Source organism: Megascapheus bottae, chromosome 1, assembly GCF_031878675.1.
Source record: "Megascapheus bottae isolate mThoBot1 chromosome 1, mThoBot2.hap1, whole genome shotgun sequence".
In the NCBI taxonomy this organism is placed as follows: Eukaryota; Metazoa; Chordata; class Mammalia; order Rodentia; family Geomyidae; genus Megascapheus; species Megascapheus bottae.
Genome location: NC_143509.1, coordinates 54,489,119 through 54,512,567, shown reverse-complemented (window position 1 = coordinate 54,512,567; position 23,449 = coordinate 54,489,119). Strand labels below are relative to the sequence as shown.

Here is a 23,449-nt window from a genome sequence, read left to right as displayed (position 1 = left end):
TCTAGAGTTTAATTGTAGATAAGAAAGTCTCAGGTCCTTTTGTGCCCGGACTGTTTGAACCTTGATCCTGAGATCTCAGACTCCTGAATAACTGGCTCAAAGCTTCTAAATAATGGAAATCTTTTAAAAGTTGTAAACCAGCTAGCCCAAAGATAGTTCAGTAGAATCGGTAAAGTAGCAGCAGCGAAGAGATGTTTTTAGGTTCTTGAGTTTCTAATCTGCATTGCAAAGAAGGCATTTAAATAGTAGCTAACATTTATTGAATGCCAACAACATACTAGACTCTGTTGTAATCAGTTGATATTATCTCATTTGATCTTTAAAAGTCATGTAAGGTAGGCATTACTATTATTGATCATTTTACAAATGAGGAATGCATAACAAACATGGCCATAGTCTTAAGAACCCATATTTTTGACTAGTTGCTTCTAAATAATTTTTCACTTTTTACTGACTTTTTTTGGAGCCAACAGGTATCTTATACCTAGTAACAGTTGACTTTTTTCTTTTCTTTGTCAGCTCTGGGCCTGAGCTTTGTCTGTGAGCTCTTTAGATCAAGGGAACCATAGTGCCACTTCTGGTCTTCTGGTAGTTTCTGGCTTTGAACCACAATCCTCAGATCTCAGCTTACTGAGTAGCTAGGATTATAGGCGTGAGTCACCGGCTTTTTTTCTCTCTCTTTTTGCCAGTCCTGGGGCTTGAACTCCACCTGGGCACTGTCCTTGGACATTTTTTGCTCCGGGTTAGTGCTCTGCCACTGAGTCACACCTCTACTTCTAGCTTTTTCTGTGTGTGTGGTACTAAGGAGTTGTACCCAGGGCTTCATGTATGCTAGGAAAGCACTCTATCACTAGGCCAGGCTCCCAAACCCAGCTCATCTTTTTAAGCCCATTCTTTTTTTGTATCCTAGAGAGAAGATCTACTTCCTCTTCACTCTCTGGACTTCCCCAAAATCTTCAAGAAGACAGAAGACAACCATTACCAGTAGAGCATCAAACCATCCAAGTCCCACTACTTTCAGATTCTGCACAAGTGCAGGATTTCCCATCAACACCAGTTGAGATGAGCTCAAGCACTGTGACTAGTCCCTTAGAGGCATCCTGGGTCAGCAGCCAAAATGACTCCCCAAGTGATGCCAGTGAGGGGCCCGAATACCTGGCAATTGGCAACCTGGACCCTCATGGCCGGACCTCCAGCTGTCAGAGTCAAAGCAGCAATGCAGAGAGTAGCAACTCTAATTTATTTTCCTCCAGCAGCTCTCAAAAGCCAGATTCAGCTGCTTCTTCCTTAGTAGACCAAGAGGGAGATAGGCAGAGCCAACCATCCAGTATCCTTCGAAGATCCAGCTTCTCAGAAGGGCAGACGGTCACTGTCTCCTCTGGGACAAAGAAGAGCCATATTCGCTCCCATTCGGATACCAACATTGCGTCTAGAGGAACCCCAGGTAATGATGTGCGCCTTTTGTCTCTATGCCAACTGTATGTAGCAGGAGTCCCCTAATTTTTGGATGGAAGAGAAGATTTCTTTCTGAGACTTTTCAAGTTGTACAAAGAGAAGTTATGTGTCTGATGACATGACATTCTGCTTTATGATGAAAGAGAGAAGTTTATAATGTAATACATATATACTCGAGAAATTTGTGAGGCTTGATATGATGCTGAATGCCTGTAATCCTAGCATTCAGAAGGCTGAAGGAAGAGGGTTGTGAGTTCAAAGTTTAGCTTGGGCTACATAGATCCTACTTCAACAAAAACAGAATGAAACAAACTGAGTGTATTTATGCTTGTTCTTTCTTGTATAACGTTAAATACTAAATGCTTTCCTGGATTCTTATATAATCTCATTCTATTCTTCCTCTTTCTGTGATTCCTCAGAAGTTTGATCAGAATATAATGAGAGAAACAGATATTAGAGTTTCCTAAGTAAATGTGGGGATATAGTAAGTATGGGGTGATGTGACTTGGTAAACAAGTAGATGAGATTACCTGCTGCAGCATGAATTCAGACTGAGGCAGTCAGGTAAAGCATCCTTGCTCCTGGAACCTCCTCACAGAAATACTTGCTGTCAGCAAGGGACAACCTTCCATGGAGAAAGTGAGTCCATGCTTTTGCCATCATCTCTCTGGGTTGTTGGGCTCTGGAAGTTCCATTACAGCAAGTATAACATGGACTTTTGTGGTTAAAGCCATTATAGATCAGGAAAGTCCCACAAATAAAATATTAAAATGAAATATAAAATATGTAGTAAGTCTAAAAAAAGGTTTGGTGCTGGTGACTCATGCCTGGGAGGGAGGCTGACTCTGAACATCACAGCCCTAAGCCAGCTCAGGAGAACTTGTGGAACTCTTACCTCCAGTTAACCACTGAATGGCTGAAAGTAGAGCTGTGGCTCAAGATGTAGAATACCAGCCTTGAGCAAAAAAGCTCAGGGACAGTGCCCAAGCACTGAGTAAGACTAAAAAAGGATTTCTGTTAACAACTGTAGCTACCATTGTTTCTATAATTCTAGAAAGAAGAATCTAATGGCTATAACTGAAACCTCTTGAATGAAAAACTTGTTTCTTTCTTCTCTCAAATTTGATTTGATTATAGTTCTTTAGAAAAAAAATTCTTCAAGCTGGGCATGGAGTGGCTCACGCCTGTAATCCTAGCTACTCAGGAGGCTGAGATCTCAAGATCAAGGTTCAAAGCCAGCCTAGGCACAATAGGACCTGAGACTTATCTCCAATTAACCTCTAAAAAATGGGAAGTAGGGCTTGGCTCAAAGGTAGTGTGGTAGCCTTGAGCTGAAGAGCTCAGGGACAGCGCCCAGGCTGAGTTCAAGCCCCATGACCCACAAAAAGAAGAAGAGGAGGAGGAGGAGGAGGAGGAAGAGGAGCAGGAGAAAAAAGAAGAGGAGGAGGAAGAGGAAAGAAGAAAAGAAAAAGAAAAAAATTCTTTAAAATAAACCTACCTTCTTATAAGTTTCTTAGATGTGAAGAGTGGTTAGGTTATTTCCACATCATTTCTTCTACAGGCTGTGTTTCCTCTCCTCTAGGTCACTGGCTTTTGAGCATGTAAAACTTCTGGTCTCCATTTCTTAATATTGCTTGTAGTACTAGGGTTTGAACCATGGGACTCCATCATGCTATGCAAGCCACTCTATCAACTCCCATTCTTGTATCCATGTGGAGTCCAGAAACCATGGTAACCTGCTTGAGAATGCCCAAGGGTCTAAGGAAGTATGGTTATATTGTTTCTTTGTTTCTTTTGTGTGTGTGGGGGGGTTCTTTTTTTGTGGGATTAAACTCTGGGGCTTGAACTCTGCCCTTGAGCTCTTCAGCTCAAAGCTAGTGCTCTGCCACTTTGAGCCACAGTGCCACTTCTGGTTTTCTGGTGGTTAATTGGAGATGAGTCTCATAGACTTTTGTGCCCGGGCTGGCTTTGAACCATGGTCCTTGGATCTTAGCCTCCTGAGTAGCTAGAATTACAGGTGTGAGGCCACTGACTTCTGGCTTATATATCATTTCTCCTACAAGGCTTATTTAGCACTGTGGTTCCTCTTGGAAATTATGTGACCACTTTCACCAGGTAAAAGTTTCACTTTCTTTAATCGCATTTGTTCTGTCTGAACTCTCCTTTGCACCTATCCGTTTCTCTACAGGAGGCCCCAGGAATATCACCATTATAGTTGAAGATCCTGTTGCAGGTTTGGGAGTCAATCCCCTACCTCCTTTTCCTGTTGTTCCTCTGTGACCGCCTTGTTAATTCAACTTCTCCTTTTTTATCAGTCTGGTGTCAAATCAAGTCTGGCCACTGTTCCTAGTGCAAAGTTGAGAACTTGTCATTAAAATGACATCAGTATTTAATGTGATATTGCGTGCTGCTCTCAACAGCTTCTGGGAGGCAGAATTGAGACTTAGCAATTCAATTTCGTTCTAAGGTGTAACTGAAGCCTGCCCTTTGTCTAAGCCTTATGATGAATCAGTGGCAGAATGAGTACTTACTTATAACTGAATGCTGACTGTGGATTACTTCTTTTTCCTTGACTTAACACCAGAATGTGTTTTATCCCTTTCTGTGGTCTTGGATGTATTTGCATGTTTTTGCCTGCTCAAGTCCCCATTTCCTTTTTTCTTTCATCTGTCTTCGTGTCCCTTTTCTAGTCACCTCACATTTTTCTGGTGACTTGAGCCTGTTTCTTTTGTTATTATAGTGGTATTCAACCAGATTGTGTTCCATTCTGGACACTGTAATTCATGGAAATACTAACACTGCAGGAATGTGTCTACCAGTCACAATAGTGAGGAAGGACTAAAAACTGTGGTCTTCTGGTGGGTGAAGCTGCTGGGTATATTAGCTTGAGAAAGCCAAGATTATAGATGAAGATAGTCTGCCAAACCTTATAGAGATGAGACATCATAACAATACAGATTCAGAATGTAAGGAAATGCTGAGAGTTAGTGAATGGGCACCATCAGAGATAGTGAGCACAGTAAAAGAGGACTGAATGGCAACACACACACACACACACACACACACACACACACACATACACATATATATATTTTGGTGTACCTGTTTGTGTTGTGTGCTATTAGGTGGGGACCTCAAATTCTCCTGCCAAGACATTGTGGTGACTGCTAGTTGAATAGAATCTATTATCAAGATCACCAGTAGTCTGAAACCCCAGGAAAATATAAAATTATACACATACACACATTGCCAGCTTGGACACACATTGGAGCTTGAACTCAGAGGGGCCTGGGCACTGTCTTTGGACACTTTTTGCTGAAGGCTAGTGCTCTGCCACTTGAGCCATAGCACCACTTTTGGCTTTTTCTGTGTATGTGGTACCAAGGCACCAACCCAGAGCTTCGCACATGCTAGGTGAGCACTCTACCACTAGGCCATGCTTCTGGCCTCTAAAATTGTATTTTCTATGTAGTGAATTTTTTTTTTCCTGAGAGGAGCAGCTGACACATTGGCACCATTTTCTAGAAATGCATTGAATGTGTGTCAGTCATTTGTTTTCCCAGAGCACCCTGCTCTTTTCTCAGGCACACACCTGTTTTGCCTTCTGTGGCACTGGAAATTGTGTTTCTTTTTGAACAATGTCAGATTTTTAAAATTTTCTTGTGAACCCTGCTTGTTGCTATTTCTTTATTCCTAGCCTGCACTTGTTCCCATTCCCAGGCACTGGCCTCCAGTTTTATCTGCCTTCTCCCAAAGCTCCGCCCTTCTCTCCCCAGTGACTGAGCCGTTTTGGTTTCAAGGCCCTCAACCCCAGTTCCTTTAGCATCACTTGGTGTTGCTTTTAAAGGATGTTACTGGTTTTAATTTTTATTCCTTAGTAAATGTAAACCTGAATTTGTATTAAAACTGATTATGAAGGGATCATAAAATTCCAAGGTGCTTGTTTTTGAAGACTGTTTTCTAAATTAGTTTGTCAAGAGGTTAGAAATTGGCTGATAGTCCTGTAACATTTAGTCCTAAGATGTAAGGAAAGCGAACTAAATGAAAAAAAAAATCCACTTTGATTTTGGTTATTTTTCTCCTTTTGGACTATATTTTCTGTTTCCCTGTACAATACACTGACATCCTTTCCTCCATGTATTCTTAATTTTTAGGCTGTTCAATATTGGTGTGCCTCCTGCATACTTTTCTCTGGAATTGCTTAGAGAATGAGAACAGTGAAATGTTGAAACTCCAGAGCTCAAGTTGTAGCTGCTGTTCATTTGTATGTAGGTTTTACTTGCTGATGTGGTCACTGACCAGAGAGTCCTGTCATCAGAAAGAAGTCAGAGTTAAGAGGCCGTTGGCCATACTCTAATCAAAGCAGTAAAGTCAGCATCAAACTCTTAAGTGACCAAGTAATTTCACTAGAAGGTAGATGTCTTCTTTCCATTACTAATTCTCTGAACATGGAGTATGCTAAAAGAGTACTAAGCAGGCTAGGGCTGAAGTTCTCTTTTCACCCCGCTCCCCTTTCATGCCTAATTTTGAGCTCTGTGGAGAAAGGATACATATTGTGCAATCTCACCCATCCTTTGTCATTTTCAATCCCTGTGCTAGAAATCACAGGTATGTAACACTTCTCTTAATCTCTCTACCCCCATCTTGTGCTCTGGGTGTTAACTTGTGTGCCTCCTGGTCCAAATGGGTTCTCTTAGTGGTGAGAGGCATCTTGAAACATTTGAGTATCTGGGTTTAACTATCAGAAGACAAAGTGCCATATATATAGAAATCATGCACAGAATTTGTTACTTCAGCACAGAATTTTAATTTCTTCTTCCTCCTCCTCCTCTTCTTTTTCTTCTCCTTCGCCTCCTCTTCCTCTTCCTTCTTCTTGGATTAAGAGTTACAGAATGTCTTCTATAAATGTAGATAGTAAAAGAATTGCCTCTGGGCTGTTTCCAGTTGTTTCACGGTTCTCCAATCCTTTGGCTTAGTACTCTGGGACTCTAAGTAACCAAGTAATTTTACACAATGATACACATCTTCTTTCCAATTCTGATTCTCACTTGAGACTTGAAAGCAGGGTTAAAGATAAGATCCTCTGGATTTTATCTTCTTTTCCTGAGGAAGCATTGCCATGAGAGCTTGGCATTTCAAGTCAGAACTTTTTACATCTGCTTCCCATTTTCCCTCAGAGGGTGGTCAGTACCTGTGCTCAGAAGGCATGTTTCGAAGACCCTCAGAAGGACAGTCTCTCATCAGCTACCTCTCTGAGCAAGACTTCGGCAGCTGTGCAGATCTGGAAAAGGTGAGCTATGAAACAAGCCAGTGAAGAGCTCCTGTGCTGGGAGAACTGTCTTGAGGGCAGTGGTGCTCTTTGTTCAAGTGAAGTTTCAGGCACAACAGAGACTTAGGTATAATTTCTGTAGTAAAGATAAGGTCAGTCGAGTGTCCTGGCTCGTGCCTGTAATCCTAGCTGTTCAAGAGGCTGAGATCTCAGGACCAAGGTTCAAAGCCAGCCAGGCACAAAAGGAACTGAAACTCTTATCTCCAACTACTAGAAAACAGGAAGTGTGGCTTGGCTCTAGGGTAGGACAGTAGCCTTGAGTTGAAGAGCTCAGGGACAACACCCAGGCCCAGGGGTAGGGTAGAAGCTTTGAGTTGAAGAGCTCAGGGATAGCCCCCCAGCTGAGTTCAAGCCAAAAAAAAAATGCCCATCAAAAAAAAAAAAAGATAAGGTCACACACTTCCTTGTTGAGTCCAGAATATTAGTGATTTTTATCTTAGAAACTACTTTGGGCTGAGAGGTCCGTTGTGGGACTTGAATTCTGGACCTGGGCATTGTTCCTGAGCTCTTCAGCTCAAGGATACTGCTTAACCCCTTGAGCCACAGGCCCACTTCTTGTGTTCTAGTGATTAATTGGGGATAAAGAGTCTCTTGGACTTTAGTGTTCGGGGTGGCTTTGAATTGGGATTTTCAGATCTCAGCCTCCTGGGTACCTAAGATTAAAGGTGTGGGCCACTGCACCGAGCTCCAGAAACAATTTCTATATATTATTCTTTTTTTTTTTTTTGTCGGTCATGGGACTTGAACTCTGGACCTGGGTGCTGTCCTGTCCCTTGAGCCACAGTGCCACTTCAAGTTATTTGGTGATTAATTGGAAATAAGAGTCTCACACCCAAGCTGGTTTTGAATCTTGATTCTCAATCTCAGTCTTCTGAGTAGCTAGGATTACAGGTGTGAGCTACTGCACCCAGCTTTTTTCTTTTTTTGTGTGTGTGTGGGGCAGGGAGGAGTGGGTCATGGGGCTTGAACTCTAGGCCTGGGCACTTTCACTGAGCTCTTCAACTCAAGGATAGTGCTCTACCATTTTGAGCCACAGTGCCACTTCTGGTTTTCTGGTGGATAATTGGAGATAAGAGTCTCAGGGACTTCCATGTCTGGGCTAGTTTTGAACGGTGGTCTTCAGATTTCAGCCTTCTGAATAGCTAGAATTATAGGCGTGAGCCATTGGTGCCTAGCTTTCTATTGTTATTCTACGGCTCAGATATGTGATAATACCCATACAGTATTTTATAGTTTACAAAGCAGTCTTATCTTGTTTGATTATATTTACCTAAATGTTTTATTACTAGGTACATGATTTTAGAAAAGAGCCTGACTGAAATTACTAGGTATCTTCAATAAAGTTTGATTAAAAACACTTGACATTTCATTTTTACCACTTTTCAAAAAATTATTATTATAAGGGTGAAATACAGAGAGGTTATAATTAAATAAGTCAGGTAATGAGTACATTTCTTTTTGGACAATGTCACCCCTTCCCTTGATGTCTCCCTCTTCTTTTTAACTGAAAAAGAGAACTTTATTTTATTTATTTATTTATTTATTTATTTATTTTGTTTGCCAGTCCTGGGGACTGAACTCAGGGCCTGAGCACTGTCCTTGAGCTTTCTCAAAATTAGCAGTTTACCACTTGAGCCACAATACTACTTCTGGCTTTTTCTGTGTATGTGATTCCAAGGAATCGAACCCAGGACTTCATACATGTTAGACAAGCATTCTACCACTAGACTAATCTCCCAGATTTTACTCAAGATTTTACTCCTAGGCTTTATCAACTTCATTAGCTACAAAGAATGAATTATGTGTAAGCAAAACCTAAAAAGCACCACGCTAATGCTAGCTACTCAGAAGACTAAGATCTGGAGGAACATAGTTCAAAGCCAGTTGAGGTAGAAAAGTCTGAGAGACTCAATCTCCAAAATAATCAAAATAATCAAAAGAAAAAAAAATTAGGCATAGCCCAAGTAGTAGAGGGTCAGTTGAGTCAAGCACAGGGTTCTGAGTTCAAATTCTTTTTTGGGGGAGTCATTCTTTTTTTCTTTGTCTGGGTAATGTATAGAGGGGTTATACACCAGGTAGTAGGTACATTACTTCTCACATATTGATAACCCTTCTCATGTTTTTGTCCCCATTTTCAGTGCTCAGGGCCTGAGAACTGTCCTTGGATTTTCTCAAGGCTAGAACTCTACCACTTGAGCCACAGTTCTGGCTTTTTTCTATGTATGTGGTACCGAGGAATCGAACCCAGGTCTTCATGCACGCTAAGCAAGCACTCTACCACCAGGTCAAACTCCCAGCCTGAGAGGTTTTATTTATTTGTTGTGCTAGTACTGGGGCTTGAAAACAGGGCCTTGCATTTTTTTGTCAGTTGTGTGACTTGAACTCAGGGCCTAGGCTCTGTTTCTGAGCGTCTTTGTGCTCAACGCTAGTCCTTTACCACTTGAGCCACAGCTCCACTTGCTCTTATTTCTGAGTAGTTTGTTGGAGATAAGAGTTCCATGAACTTTCCAGCATGGGTTAACTTTGAACCATGATCCTCAGATCTCCTCTTCCTGAGTAGCTAGGATTACAGGAATGAGCTGCCAACACCTGGAAAGGACCTTACTTTCTTTCTTTTTTTTTTTTTTTTGGAGGGGGGGGCAGTCTTGGGCTTGAGCACTGTCCTTGGGATTCCTCAAGGCTAGAGCTCTACCATTTGAGCCACAGCACCACTTCCATTTTTTTCTATGTATGTAGTACAGAGGAATCAAGCCCCGGTCTTTGTGCATGTTAGGCAAGCACTCTACCACTCCTGGCCAGGACTTTGCATTCTTGCTTGGTTATTTTGGCCAAAGCTGTATTCTACCATTTGAGCCACACCTTTGTTTCCATCTATTTGCTCGTTAATTGAAGATAAAAATACCATAGATTCTTCTTCCTGGGCTGGTACCCGAGATTACAGACATGAGTCACTAGTACCTGGATATGGGTTTTGTTTGTTTTAAATCATTTGCTATAGCTCTGTGTGTGACCCAATTCTTCTCTCTCTGACTTGTTCCTTTTCTACTAATACACACTGTGTGTATAGTTTGATGATGTTTTTCATTTTGTTAGAGTAATAATGAGGATTAATGTTTACATTTGGGGGTCTTGGGTCAACTAGCTGAGTTTCTCTTTTCATTTTGATGTAGAAAGTGGACTAAAGGAAGGACAGGCATGATTAACTAAGAGAACAAAGAAAATCTGAACAGGTGTTCTGGCCATTTTCTTTCCTCACAGAAGCTATGTGCATCTCCCCTGATGTTTTCATTAAGAGCAGCACAGGTCTTGGGAGCTTAGGAGCTCTGCTGTTCCTTATGATATTCAGTGTAGTGTTGGCTACTTTTAGTTTTTTGTCAAACAATTTCTTTGGTGCTCTTCTTACTCCAGGAGAATGCCCACTTCAGTATCTCAGAATCCTTAATCGCTGCCATTGAGCTCATGAAATGCAACATGATGAGCCAATGTCTGGAAGAGGAGGAGGTAGAGGAAGAAGACAGTGATCGAGAGATCCAGGAACTGAAGCAGAAGATCCGCCTTCGACGCCAGCAGATCCGCACCAAGAACTTGCTCCCGGTATACCAGGAGGTTGAGCATGGAAGTGAGTTAGGCCTGCAGACAGTTTTGCTTGTGACTCACAATTTCATTTCTTATATTAGAAATAGCTTCCCAGAGGTTGGGTGCATGGCTCCAGTGGAATGCCTGCCTAGCCAGGGTGAGGCCTGATGTCAACCCCAGTATTGCCAAAAAAAGAAAAAGAAAAAGATACAACCTCCTTCCAAAATAAATGTGAGAACTAAGAGAATTAATCTCAGATTTATTTCTCAAGTAGTGGTACTTCCTAAGGGATAAATTGGAAGGGGTAAGACACTCATCTCTATCCTGTTATTGTTGTTGTTGTTATTGCTATTTTTTAAAGAAACAATACAGTATTCTCTTCTGTATCAAAAATTACTATCAGGACAATCACTTTTCCATATTCTTAAATAGTTTAATGGCTCTATAATATTTACAGAGGGGATATATAATAATTTGGTATCCTTCAGGTTGACATTCAGACTGTTTGCAATTTTTCACTATGATAAATGATGCACACTGAAATACATTTAGAAGCATTTCACAAATGAAGTAGAGTTAATAAGTCATGGGCTTGAGCTCAGGGCCTGAGCAATGTCCTTGGATTTTCTCAAGGCTAGAGCTCTACCACTTGAGCCTCAGCACCACTTCCGGCTTTTTTCTATGTATGTGGTACCAAGGAATCGAACCCGGCACTTTAACCACTAGGCCAAACTCCCGGCCCCAGGAATGCTTTTTTTTCAGATTTTATTAACATTGATTTTTACATCATATTTCAAGTGTCATGTTTAACAAACAAGTTTTCAAGATATTATTACTATTTTAATAGGCTTTCGAGTCACCTCCAGCAGCTCTCAGTTCAGCTCTCATGATTCTACACAGTTCTCTGACTCTGGCTCTGTTGATGAGGTTGTTGAATTTGAAATCCAAGGTAAGAAATGACACTTTATTACAAGGGGCCTTTTATTACTTGTTTCTTTCAATTTGGAATCATAGACTGAGAAAGTTCCTGAATAGCAGAACTTTAGTACATTTTATTATAAAATACAGGTTATTATAAGGGACAACTTCTCTTGCTAAAAACAGAAGTCCTGTAAAATTTCAGAAGAAAAGAACAGTAACTGAGAGTGTCCTGGGTAGGCTGGTGTGGTGGGAAGTCACAGTGGTGCTTCTTCCTCATTTGCATCTTTCTCTTGGGTTCTCACTCTGATTCTTCTAGCATTTTTTTCTTTTTGGTGGGTCCTGGGGTTTGAATTTAGGGCCTGGGCCCCATCTCTGTGCCTCTCTTGGATCAGAATGAGTGCTCTACCTCAGCCACAGTGCCACTTCTAGCTTTTTTGCGTTTTATTGAAGATGAGAATCTCAGGGGACTTTCCTGCCTGGGCTGGCTTTGAACCTTGATCCTCAGATCTGAGTAGCTAGGATTACAGGCGTGAGCCACCAGTGCCTGGATTCCTTCTAGCTTGTTTAGCTGACCTATGCCATATGAAATGACATGTTATGTCTCCATAATACAACTGAAATTGTCGCAAAGTATTCAAAGGGTGGTTTATTGTAATCCTAACAGGACATGAGGAATCATTGAGTGAGAAACAGAAAAGGGAAAATAACATCAACATATTTACAAAGTAGAGCTTTACTTTTTGCCCTGCTAATGCTAACTTGCGTAGCAGAATCACAGACTCACTGCTGTTGGAAGTATTAACATAGAGAAGGAGAGGGCCTGGGATGGCAAATGTGTCCAGCCAACTGAATGTCCCATTCCTGCAAGTCATGGGCTTCCTAAAGTTACTCTCAGTGAAACTGTGAGACAAACATAAAAAGCAGTCAGGAACAGACTTTATCATGGATAAAACAATGATTTCCTTACAGAACTAAATTATATCTAGAATATTCAGCTACATTGTAACATGACTATGAATAGATGTTTTGTTGTATGTTAAAGAGTGGGGGACAGAGAAGCAAGATGGCCCGGAAACAATAGGGACCCAGCCTAGCTCGCTCCCACAAAAAGAGAGAATCAGGGAATCCCATAAGCCAACTATCTTAAATCAACAACTACAAATTTAAGAAGCAACGGAGAAGTATACAAACGGGAAAAGAAACACAGATAAAGCTTATATCTAAGCTCTCAAAGAATCTGAAACACAAGGACCCTTCCCCACCCCTCCCTGCTGGCTCCAAGCTGCAAAAGTGGTGGCTGCGGGGCGCTGGGCCGGGGAAGTCCAGAACTCCAGCAAGTGGTGGAATCCAGATGCAGGAATCCCACACAGACCAGACACGACAGCACAGACAGTGGTGGAGACCAGAGGGGAGGCGAAGGACCCTCCAACACTGCGGAGCAGCTCACAGCCAAACCCCGATAAGTAAGTAGTCCAGTGGGTTCCCCCAACCCCACTGGGAAAGCAGAGCTGGTGGCGAGCTATAGACCTTAAGCTATAGACCTTAACCCAGATCTCTCTCAACCCTGCCCAAGAAAGACTGGCAAGTGTAGGGGGGCAAGGAATTCAGAATCCTGTCCCTTCCCCAACTGCCCCCTCCCCTAGGCCATTTACTGGAGACTGACAGGCGGTCAGGCACAGCACCCCAACAGGTGTGGAGGTGTTCCTGCTTCCACCTGCCTAACAGCCTCCTCTCCCAGGTCACTGAAACTGGAGACTGAGGGGCGCTAAGACCCTGCCTTCCAACAGCGGGTGGGGTGTGTGCATGAGCCTGAGCCTGCATGTCCACATCTGACTGAACCAAAACTAAGTGGGGCACCTGGGGGCCCCCGTGGAGTCACAGAAAGACTTACAGCCAAAAGCAGCCCAGTACTTCCCTGAAACATAGCAGGGAACTGCAGGGCAGAGCAGCAAGGGCCAAGCTTACTCTGAGAGCCAGCGGCTCAGCCCAAGCCCACATCCTTTGGGACGGGCAAACTAGCTGTTGGGCTAGCTGAGACCTAGGTGCACAGCCCCACCCTACTACAGAAGCTCCCAAACCACAGGCCCTCAGCTAGGCCCCAACCCTGGGAACAGGGCCAGAAAACCAGCGGTTGGGCTGAGAGCTAGCTGTGCAGCTGCACACAGCCTTTGGGAATGGGCTGACACACCTGTAAAAGCTGCATACTCTGATCCGTCATCGATGGAACTAATTTGGCTGAAAACCACACACACACATTCCCAGAACCACCAGCCCCAAACTAAATAAAGACCACCACCTACTGACCACAGAGCGAACCTACAACAACAGTCTCAATTCCAATGCAGTGGAAATCACAGCGACAAATCACGAAATATATAAAGTCCCATACAAATCCCCAAAGGAAACAAGAGTGAAGAGACAAGAGAAATGTCACCATCCAAAGAAATGAAACCTTCATGAAGAGTCTCGAAACAGGACTCTGATCAAGGAGATGATTGCGGACATGACTAACAAGATTAAAACAGAACTCCAAAAACAATTCCAGGAACATAAGCAGGAAATCACAAGGAGTTCCTCGATTTCAAAAGAGAAATGGAGACAAAACTAGACAACACTTATACTTCCCTAGATGAAAAGATGAACACCCTCAGAGCAGACATGATCAGCCCAGTGTCCACAATGCCAACGAAAATGGGAGCATTACGCAACAGACTGACTGATATGGGCGTGAATAAATGTTTGGCCATTAGTAATTAAACTCAATCTTCAATCCTTCTCCCTGTCTGGACTGACAGAGGGATGAAGTCCTGTGGCTTATTATAGTGGCCAGCTCCTATCCTGAAGCTTTTTCTTTTTTTCTTTCTTTTTTTGCCAGTCCTGGGCTTAAGCTCAGGGCCTGAGTACTATCCTTGGATTTTTCTCAAGGCTAGAGCTCTACCACTTGAGCCTCAAGAACGGAAGACCTTTCCACACAAACCCTAAATGCAAGAAAAGCTTGGAAAAATATCATTCATGACCTGAAGACCAACAACTGCCAACCCAGACTGATATATCCAGTGAAACTAGCATTTACATTTGAGAGAGAAATAAGAATATTTCATTCCAAAGAGAAGCTATATGAATTGATGCACACTAAACCAGCATTACAAAAAAATATTAAATAATCAAGAACAAATTGCAGAATAGCAAGAACTCCCATCAAGAAGCTATTACCTCTAAATCAGTAAACATAAAGGGGGAAAAAAGAGAGAGAAAAACTCAGAAGTAAAAATAATGACAAAGGACCCTAACCACTTCTCCATAATTTCCCTAAATGTGAACGAGCTGAACAATCTAATCAAAAGACACAGAAGAGCCGATTGGATTAAGAAACAAGACCCATCAATATGCTGCCTCCAAGAGAAAGAGACCCACCTCATGCCAAAGACAGAAACAAACTCCAAGTGAAAGGATGGAAAAGAATTTTCCACTCCAATGCACTGTGCAAAAAAGCAAGAGTAGCAATTTTTAATCTCTGACAAAATTAACTTCTCAGTACAATCAGTACATAAAGGTAAAGGTGGCCATTGCATATTAGTAAAGGGGACAATTCATAACCATAATATTATAGTTATAAACATTTACTCCTCCAACACAGGAGCACCTCAATTCACCAAGCAAACCCTCTTAGAGTTACAGAACAAGATAGACTCAAACACAGTCATAGTGGGAGACTTCAATACGCCATCCTCATCAAATGGTGGGCTCATCTGCCCAAGACCTCTAAAGGAAGTAGCCAGCTTTTTTTCCCCATTCAAAAATTCAGATTTTGTCAGGTTCCAGTGGTTCATACCTGTAATCCTAGCTACTTAAGAGACAGACCTAAGGATCATATTTCAAACTCAGCTCAGGCAGGAAAGTCTGTAAGATTCTTATCTTCATTAAATTACTAAAAAAAAAAAAGTAAAGAAAGAAGGAAAAAGAAAAAGCTGGAAGGGGAGCTGTGGGCTCAAGTGGTACCTTAAACAACAAAGCTCAGGAACAGTGTCCAGGACCTGAGTTCAAGCTGTAGGACCAGCACCCCCTAAAATAACATTTTACAACATATTTCCCAGGTTTCCAGAAAGCCTTTCTGTATTCATATTAATGTTCCTGATTGCTAATCATGGCAGCAATAGTTTGAAGACATAATTGAAGATCATAGTTTGAAGACAGCCAAAATAAAAAGTAGCAAGACCCTCTCTCAACAAATTATCTAGAGTGATATAAGGAAGGAGATTGTGGTTTAGGCGACCCAAGCAAAAAGCATGAAAACCTATTTGAAAAATTAAAGAAAAGAAAAGATGCTGAGGGCATGGCTCAAGTGGTAGAATGCATTCTTTGAATTCAAACCCTAATATTGTCCCAAGCAAGCAAACAAAAATCTTTTTTCTCCCTTCATTACTATGATTTTTCCTGCAGTGTCTTCAAGTCTCACACACTACCTGCTATCCTCCAATTCATACTTGACACTAACTACCTAAAGTTAGCACAAGCACAGATCTGCAAGGTAAGGGCTCAATTTCACATTGCTCCTATTTCAGACACCAAATGCAAGTGGAATCATCCTCACTTCTGCCCTCTAATTACAAATTCAGGAATTCCCATGACTTGCCTCCACCCAGGCTAGAAAATTTTTGAGAATGATTCACAGAACTTAGTCACTGTACTTAATGATTATGGTTTATATAAAAGATACAAATAAACAGCCTCATGAGGAGGTACCTAGAACAAAGTCCTAAAGAGTCAGCATAGGAAACTCTGTGGAGTTGATACACCACATTGATTATTTGCCTGCTTTTTTGCCCATGGCTGGCACTCACCCACTTGAGCCACAGTTCCATTTCCTGCTTTTTGGTGGTTAATTGGCCCTAAGAGTCTTACAAACTTTCCTGCCTGGTTGGAAAGCCGAACTGGCTTTCAACCAAAAACTTTAGACCTCAGCCTCTCAGTACCTAGGATTACAAGTATGAGCCACAAGTACCAGGTGTTACAAGGATTTTTGTTGTGGTTTCATAATATGGGCATGAATAAATGTTTGGCCATTAGTAATTAAACTCAATCTTCAATCCTTCTCCCTGTCTGGACTGACAGAGGGATGAAGTCCTGTGGCTTATTATAGTGGCCAGCTCCTATCCTGAAGCTTTTTTCTTTTCTTTTTTTTTTTTTTTGCCAGTCCTGGGCTTAAGCTCAGGGGCTGAGCACTAGCCTTGGATTTTTCTCAAGGCTAGAGCTCGACCACTCGAGCCTCAGCACCACTTCCGGCTTTTTCTAAGTATGTGGTACCAAGGAATCGAACCTGAGTCTTTGTGCATGCTAGGCAAGCACTCTACCACTAGGCCAAACTCCCGGCCAGCTTTTTTCTTTTTATTGTGCTGGTCCTAGGGCCTCAACCTAGGGCCTGGGTGCTCTCCCTGAGTTTTTTTGCTCAAGGCTTGTTCTCTGTCACTTGAGCCTCAGCTCTACCTCCTGCATTTTAGTAGTTAATTAGAGGGAAGAGTTTCACAGATTTTTCTGTCTGTGTTGACATCAAACCATGATCCTCATCTAGCTCTTAACCTCCTGAGTAGCTAGAATTGCAGGGGTGAACCACTGGTGCCTAAAGCTTGTCCTGAAACTTTTGGAGAGCCAATTAATCACTTCAAGCCAGGCATGGTGGTTCATACGAGTAATCCCAGCACTAGGAAGGCTGAGGAGAAGCCTGAATGGAAGGCCAGATTCTGTCTCCAAACTGGACTAAGCAAAAAAAAGTTACTTCATTAGTACATACTTAGATTTGATTGAAGGGACTCCTTATGAAAAATTAAATGTAAAAGACATTTCTATCATTCAGAAAAATCCAGAGGTTTAGGGAGTTCTCCGCTAGGAACTAGATTCAAAAGCCAAGTAAGTATTTATTATCATGTCAGTCTGTGATTGACTTGATCTCCAAATAAAATAAGAGGGTTCCTTCCTCTGGTCAGGATCTACTGCAGAATTTCAAGTGTAATAATAAGGTAAATTCACAGCTTGCTGTCTTATTAGGTGTGGGACAGTGCACTTGACTAAATGTCATGTTGCTCGTGGAAACAGGCAGTCAGGGGAAGCTAGTTAGTTTAGAAGAAGCTGCCTGGTGGGAGTCGTGAAGTGCATTCTTGGAAACTGTTGCTGCAGTGTGGTGAACCCCAAGAGATGTTCAGTGGACAATTCCCTGGTTGGGTGCAGAATAGCAGCCTTAAAGATGTTTTCTCAACCTCTGGGTCCTGTAAAATCTTTAGGATCCTTTCTCACCGCATCCACTAGATGGGTGTAGTAGTACAACAGTAGTACCAACAGCGCTCTCGTCCAGTCCTAGTCTCCACCCAACAGTAAAAATATCCCCACATAGTGTCTTAGGAGGTCCTTGAGGATACACTGGTTTTAGGAAGTAGCAGTAACTATCTTCTAAGTTATGGTAAGTTCCTAAATGCCATTTCATCTTTTGGAGCAGGAGTCAGGTCCTGATCCCAAGAACACATGTTTTATCAGTTTACTTTATCAGAAAACTAAAGGGCCCCTTTTAAAATTATTATTGGACAGATGGTAGCAAAGGATCTAACCTTACTCACATATCAAAGAACGGACTCTCGGTGTCAATGGCCTCCATGTTCTCAGGTAGCCTGTGTTGAAAGTATGAAGTGCTTATACATGCATGTGTGTAAGTGTTTGCACAAGCTTTTGTATGTATTTAGTTGTGTGGTTTCTGTCAAGTTTGAGACTACCTGGTCTGGAGAACCTACTGGGAAACCCAGAGTTAAACCCGAACAAGAAGCCAGTCACGATTTATTCAGATATCCCTCATAGGACTCCAGCAGCTCTCATATTGTTTATCCTTGCTGATCCTTCCTATAGTGGTCATTTTAGGTGAAGTATTTTTGTGGCAGATGCAGGTAATGGACATTGAGGAAAGAATAGGCGGATAAAGAAATTCAGTTCTAATGGGTGCCCCGTGGTCCTAACTCGTCAGGAGGCTGAGTTAAGCACTAAAGTCCATGAGACTCTTATCTCCAATTAACCACTGGAAAACCGGAAGTGGCGCTGTGGCTCTAGGGGTAGGGTGGTAGCCTTGAGCTGAAGAGCTCAGGGACAGTGCCCAGGCCACAAAGTTCAAGCTGCCGCGTGACCAACCAAAAAAAAAAAGGAGTGGAGGGCCATGGATCAAGTGGTAGCAAACATCAGTACTGGAAAAAAAAAAAAAAAAAGGAACCATAATGCATGTTTGAGATTATAGAAGATTGGGTCATAAGGAATAAAAAAAACAACTTTTCTGAAGGGCAGATACTGATGTCAGTCAGTCTCCCTGGGACTAGAGAAGGAACAAATATAAAAGAGGCCCAGGTCTAAGATGCAGATCTCCTAGCTCTCTAGACAGTAGAGAAGTTCTAAAACTTCAGAGAGAGCTGTCTGAGATACCATCGTGGGATGCCATCCACAGGGCACTGCCAGGCCACCAGTCTTCACTATGAAACCATTCTCAGAGGCCATGGGAGGTGTCTGGCTTCAGAATGCAGCAATACTGAGAGAAGCAGCCCCTGGGGAGGTACTTGGCCTCTGGCATTCATTGAAAGCTCTCCCAGAAGTGCTGGGGGAAGCCAGCTGCCAGGGAAGTCATTGCTGCCACAGAGCCTCCTTCCTCCTCTGTGTCACTCCAGTGCCCTCTGGTGACAAAGCTTAACACTATGCACGTGGGCCAAAGAAATGTTTATGGATTCAGCTCCACTATCACAGACCTAGTAAAAAGAAGGGCAGATTTGGGACTTAAACTCAATCAATTAAGAGCTGGCCTAATATAAAGAGGAACATTCAAGACCTCTAGTTTTGACAAGTTTTAAAATTCAACTTATATATATTATATACATATAGTAATATATGTATATTATATATTACTATATATATTTCATTTTTTGGAACAGGAGTCAGGTCCTGATCCCAAGAACACGTGTTTTATCAGTTTACTTTCTGTCAGAAAAGGGCCTCTTTTAAAATTATTGCACAGATGGTAGCGAAGGATCTAACCTAACTCACATATCAAAGAACAGACTCGGTGTCAATGGCCTCCATGTTCTAAGGTAGCCTGTGTTGAATATAATATACATATACAATGCAAGTAATCCATTGCTTCTTCTACCCTAGTTTTAAACATTTTTTGTCTCTATACAGTAATAGTAAAGATTCTTCATTTGAACTTATTTTCTCTTTGAATGAGCAATTTAGTGGTGTTAGATCCCCAGGTATTACCATACCTGCTGGAAGAAAAACAGGATGAAACAAACATGAAAATGGCCAGTAACTTTTCTTAGGCTGAGTTATTTTAATACAATTTTTCAGATTTTACCAAGATTCCAAAGGTTTTTTTTTTGTTTTAATTTTTTATAGTTCTTACAAAGGTGATATACAGAGAGATAACAGTTTCCTAAGTCAGGTAATGAGTACATTTCTTTTTGGATAGTGTCACCCTTTTCCTCGCTGTATGCCAGTTTTTCCCTCCTGTCCTGGTCATCCCAGTGCCAGTGTCCAGTCTAGTGGCAACTTCATTGTTCTTGTTTATTTTTGAGGGTCATGGGGGTTGAACTCAGCCTGGGTATTGTCCCTGAGCTCTTCAGCTCAAGGCTACCACTGTACCTCTGAAGCCATAGCATCATTTTCAGTGTTCTAGTGGTTAATTGGAGGTAAGAATCTCAGACACTTAGCTGGATGTGGTAGCTCATACCTGTAATCCTAGCTACTCAGGAGGGTGAGATCTGAGGATCAAGGTTCAAAGCCAGCGGGCACAAAAAGACCTGAGACTCTTATCTACAATTAAACACTAGAAAATAGGAAGTGGGACTTGGCTCATGAAGACCTCAGGGACAGTGCCCAGGCCGAGTTCAAGCCCCAGGACCCCCCCCACAAAAATAAATAAGAGTCTCACACACTTTAGTGCCCAGGCTGGCTTTAAACTGCGATCCTCAGATCTCAGCCTTCTGAGTAGCTAGGATTATAGGGCACTGTGCCCGGCTCTTTTTTGTTTTTACATTTTCTAATTTTTCCTTGTTTATAAAATAATAATTTCCCTATTCTAGCCATAGTATCAGAAGCCCTTACAATCAGTCTGAGAAAAATATTTGTGTCAAAGGATCAATAAAAAGTTTCATAATTGTTAAATTCCTGAAAGTTGATATTCTTAGACATCTTTCTCAAGTGCTGTTATTCAGGGTATATTTAATCCAACCAGTTGAGTAACGGCCTCTTTTCTATTTATTCCTTAATTATGTTAGACCTTGTTCTATATTTATCTACATCTTCAACTAGTACTCCACCTACATGAACTTAGTCATCTGCTGGAATCAAACAAACTTTTTGTAGCAATGTAGTGCAGGCCCAGGAGAGGCATGGGGATCTTGTTAATATCAAGTGCTATGTCCTTCATGGTATCAGGTGCTGCTCTCCTTTTGTGCCCCAGCGTAAGGCTCTTTCCTAAGCAGCATTGTCCCCACTCCCCTGCCACATACCCCTGATTTCTTTGTACCTCTGCTGATTTAATTATAGGTTCTAAAAGAGTTTTTTTCTCTCCAACATTTAAAAAGAAGTCTTCCTCTGTGTGCAGATGAAGAACTGCTAAATATAGTCATGCTTTGTTTAAATACAGGGTTATATTCTGAGAAATGTGTCATTAGATAATTTTGAGGAATGTAAGGCACTCTTATACCAAAGTAAGATAGCGACTCTGTCACTGGACAATATATACCCTTAAGGGACCCCTGTCAAATGTCTGACCCACCATTGACAAAAGTATCATTATGTGGCACATAATTGTAGTTTTTATAGAAGTTGATTTCTTAAAAATGATGAATTATCATTTTTCTACCTACCTCTTCTCCCTGGTGCAGTGTTTTCTCTAACAACCTCGTTAAAGTAACAAAATTGGTTCGCTCCTAATTCAAGAATATCTATCTTAAGAGTTTCTTTCATTTTTCCTTGAAATTTGTAAAAAGCTTTTCATTGCTTTTAGCCAATTAATCATTTGTTTAGGAAATATTTTTGGAGAGCCTATTATGTACAAAAACACTTTGAAGGTGAGTAGAACAAGAGGAAATGTATGTATGGTTTTACTCAAATGATCATTAAAAACCAGATAGTTTATGAAACTCTGATATACTGTTGCCTAGCTTTTTGTTGTTTTCTTTTTGGGGGCGGAGGGGGGGAGAGTCCTGGGGCTTGAACTCAGGACCTGAGCACTGTCCTTGGGCTTTCTCAACGCTAGCACTCCACCACTTGAGCCACAGTATTTTTTCTGGCCTTTTCTACATATATGGTGCCAAGGAATCAAGCCCAGGGCTTCATGTGTGCTAGGCAAGCACTCTACCACTAGGCTACACTCCTGGATCCTGGGGTTTGTGTTCCTGTGTGCCTTAAGATGCTTCCTTTTCTCCTTCACTGCATTACACCAAAGCTGAGGTTGTGTTTCTGTGTGGATTTATAACCACTTTTATAACTTTCTCAGTGCAGTGTAATATCACTAATTCTCCCTAGTTGTGACTTGAATAGAACTAAACTAGGAGTTGTGTTTAGAGCTTCACCTGCTTCTTACCCTGCATAGCTTGTAATACCTGGGAGTGTCCATTCTCCTTCCCTTCCCATTTCCCTTTTCATCTCCTGTTCCTCTTATCTCTGGTTTCCTTTAGATGCTGATATCAGGAGGAGAGCAGCCTCAAACAGCAAGTGTTCCATTCCCTCCCAGTCCTTGTGAGTTCTGTTTTATCTTTAGTAACTGTGGGTTATATGGAGCAACAAACCTGGTTCTTGGCATATGGATGGGAAAGGTGAGAAGTTCAAGTGAGGGTCTTGCCCCATGGTGGTGACCCAGGGAAAGGAAGCCAGCAGGTCATTGATCCAAACTAGCTCTTCCTTTACAGCCAACAAAGCTGTTTTATTCACGTGATTTCATAAACAGGCATCAGAGTCTCCATTTCTAAGGTAAAAATATTGAAGGTTAAGGTCCGGGAGTTTGGCCTAGTGGTAGAGTGCTTGCCTAGCATGCAGGAAGACGGGGGTTTGATTCCTCAGTACCACATACATAGAGAAAAACCAGAGGTGGTGCTGAGGTTCAAGTGATAGAGCTGTAGCCTTGAGAAAGTCCAAGGACAGTGCTCAGGCCCTGAGCTTAAGCCCAGGACTGGCAAAAAAAATATATATATATATATCTATATCTATCTATCTATATATATATGGTGGTTAGAGAAAGGAATTCCCAGAATCCTTGACTGACAGTGCCATGTAATGCGAGCAAAGGAAATTTGAATCTATAAAAAGTATTCACTATACGTGTGAATCTGAAAATGAATCCAGAGGCTGAACAGATGTGGGTGCTACAAGTGTTTCCTCAGCTGACGAGTTACTGAATCTAGTACCCAGGCCCTGAGGGATGATAGAGTGCCCCAGTCTTTTTCCCATTCTTAGCTTTCATTGGTGCTCTCTGTTCCAGCTCCCATTGCTTCCTGCACTCCACATCTGCAGAGGCAGTGGCCATGGGGCTCCTGAAGCAGTTTGAGGGGATGCAGCTTCCAGCGGCCTCTGAGCTAGAGTGGCTAGTTCCAGAGCACGATGCCCCTCAGAAGGTAGGCTGCTCAGCGTTTTTCTCTGCCCTGGAGGCTGTGGGCCTTTCTGGTTACTTTTCCTGCCCTACTTGGTCCCAGTCTGGAATGAGCCTCTGTTTCCTTCCTTACTCATTACAGATGTGATAAATGGCTAAGTGAATGCTTGCTTGGTGAGGTGTTCCCTAGCAGTTGTCAAAATAGGTTATGATAGCTTCTTCACTGACTTTTTCTCTAAGCCTAGAAATGAGAGTGCTACTTTGGGGCCCTCTTTGAGACACTGCAGATATGAATTGTTCTTTCTACAGTTGGCTCTAAAAGATGTAAGGACCCCTAGTATAACTAGAGTCCTAGGGTGAGTTCAGGGGCAGCATCAGCAATTGGTGCACCACCCTTTAGATTCTATTTCCATTTGCTTCTTAGAACCCGAGCCCTCTTTCCTAGGACTCTGATGCTTCTCATTTGAGGCCAACATTCCCCGCAGCCCATAGTCTGTGGTACTTCTGACGGGTCTCCTATTAACCATGCTTCTGTCATGGCCAGAAGGGTCAAGCAGTTA

At 42.1% G+C, this 23,449-nt stretch overlaps 1 protein-coding gene and 1 long non-coding RNA gene across 3 annotated transcripts in view; one reads left to right on the top strand and one right to left on the bottom strand.

Annotated features, from left to right (window-relative positions):
• The window catches only part of Rubcn (rubicon autophagy regulator), a 61,053-nt gene that overhangs the window by 25,233 nt on the left and 12,371 nt on the right, over window positions 1–23,449 (top strand). For both annotated transcript variants that reach the window (XM_090344669.1, XM_090344661.1), the window contains exons 7-14: window positions 911–1,444; window positions 3,644–3,688; window positions 6,633–6,745; window positions 10,193–10,403; window positions 11,208–11,309; window positions 17,858–17,932; window positions 21,982–22,042; window positions 22,782–22,914. In XM_090344669.1, coding sequence (XP_090200795.1) covers window positions 911–1,444; window positions 3,644–3,688; window positions 6,633–6,745; window positions 10,193–10,403; window positions 11,208–11,309; window positions 17,858–17,932; window positions 21,982–22,042; window positions 22,782–22,914 — 1,274 coding nt within the window. The remainder of the gene's footprint in view (window positions 1–910; window positions 1,445–3,643; window positions 3,689–6,632; window positions 6,746–10,192; window positions 10,404–11,207; window positions 11,310–17,857; window positions 17,933–21,981; window positions 22,043–22,781; window positions 22,915–23,449) is intronic.
• On the bottom strand, window positions 1,227–3,185 carry LOC150069204 (uncharacterized). The gene is made up of 2 exons (XR_016537589.1): window positions 2,954–3,185; window positions 1,227–1,496 (listed from the first exon to the last, which is right to left on the bottom strand). It is a non-coding gene; the product is annotated as an uncharacterized LOC150069204 (long non-coding RNA).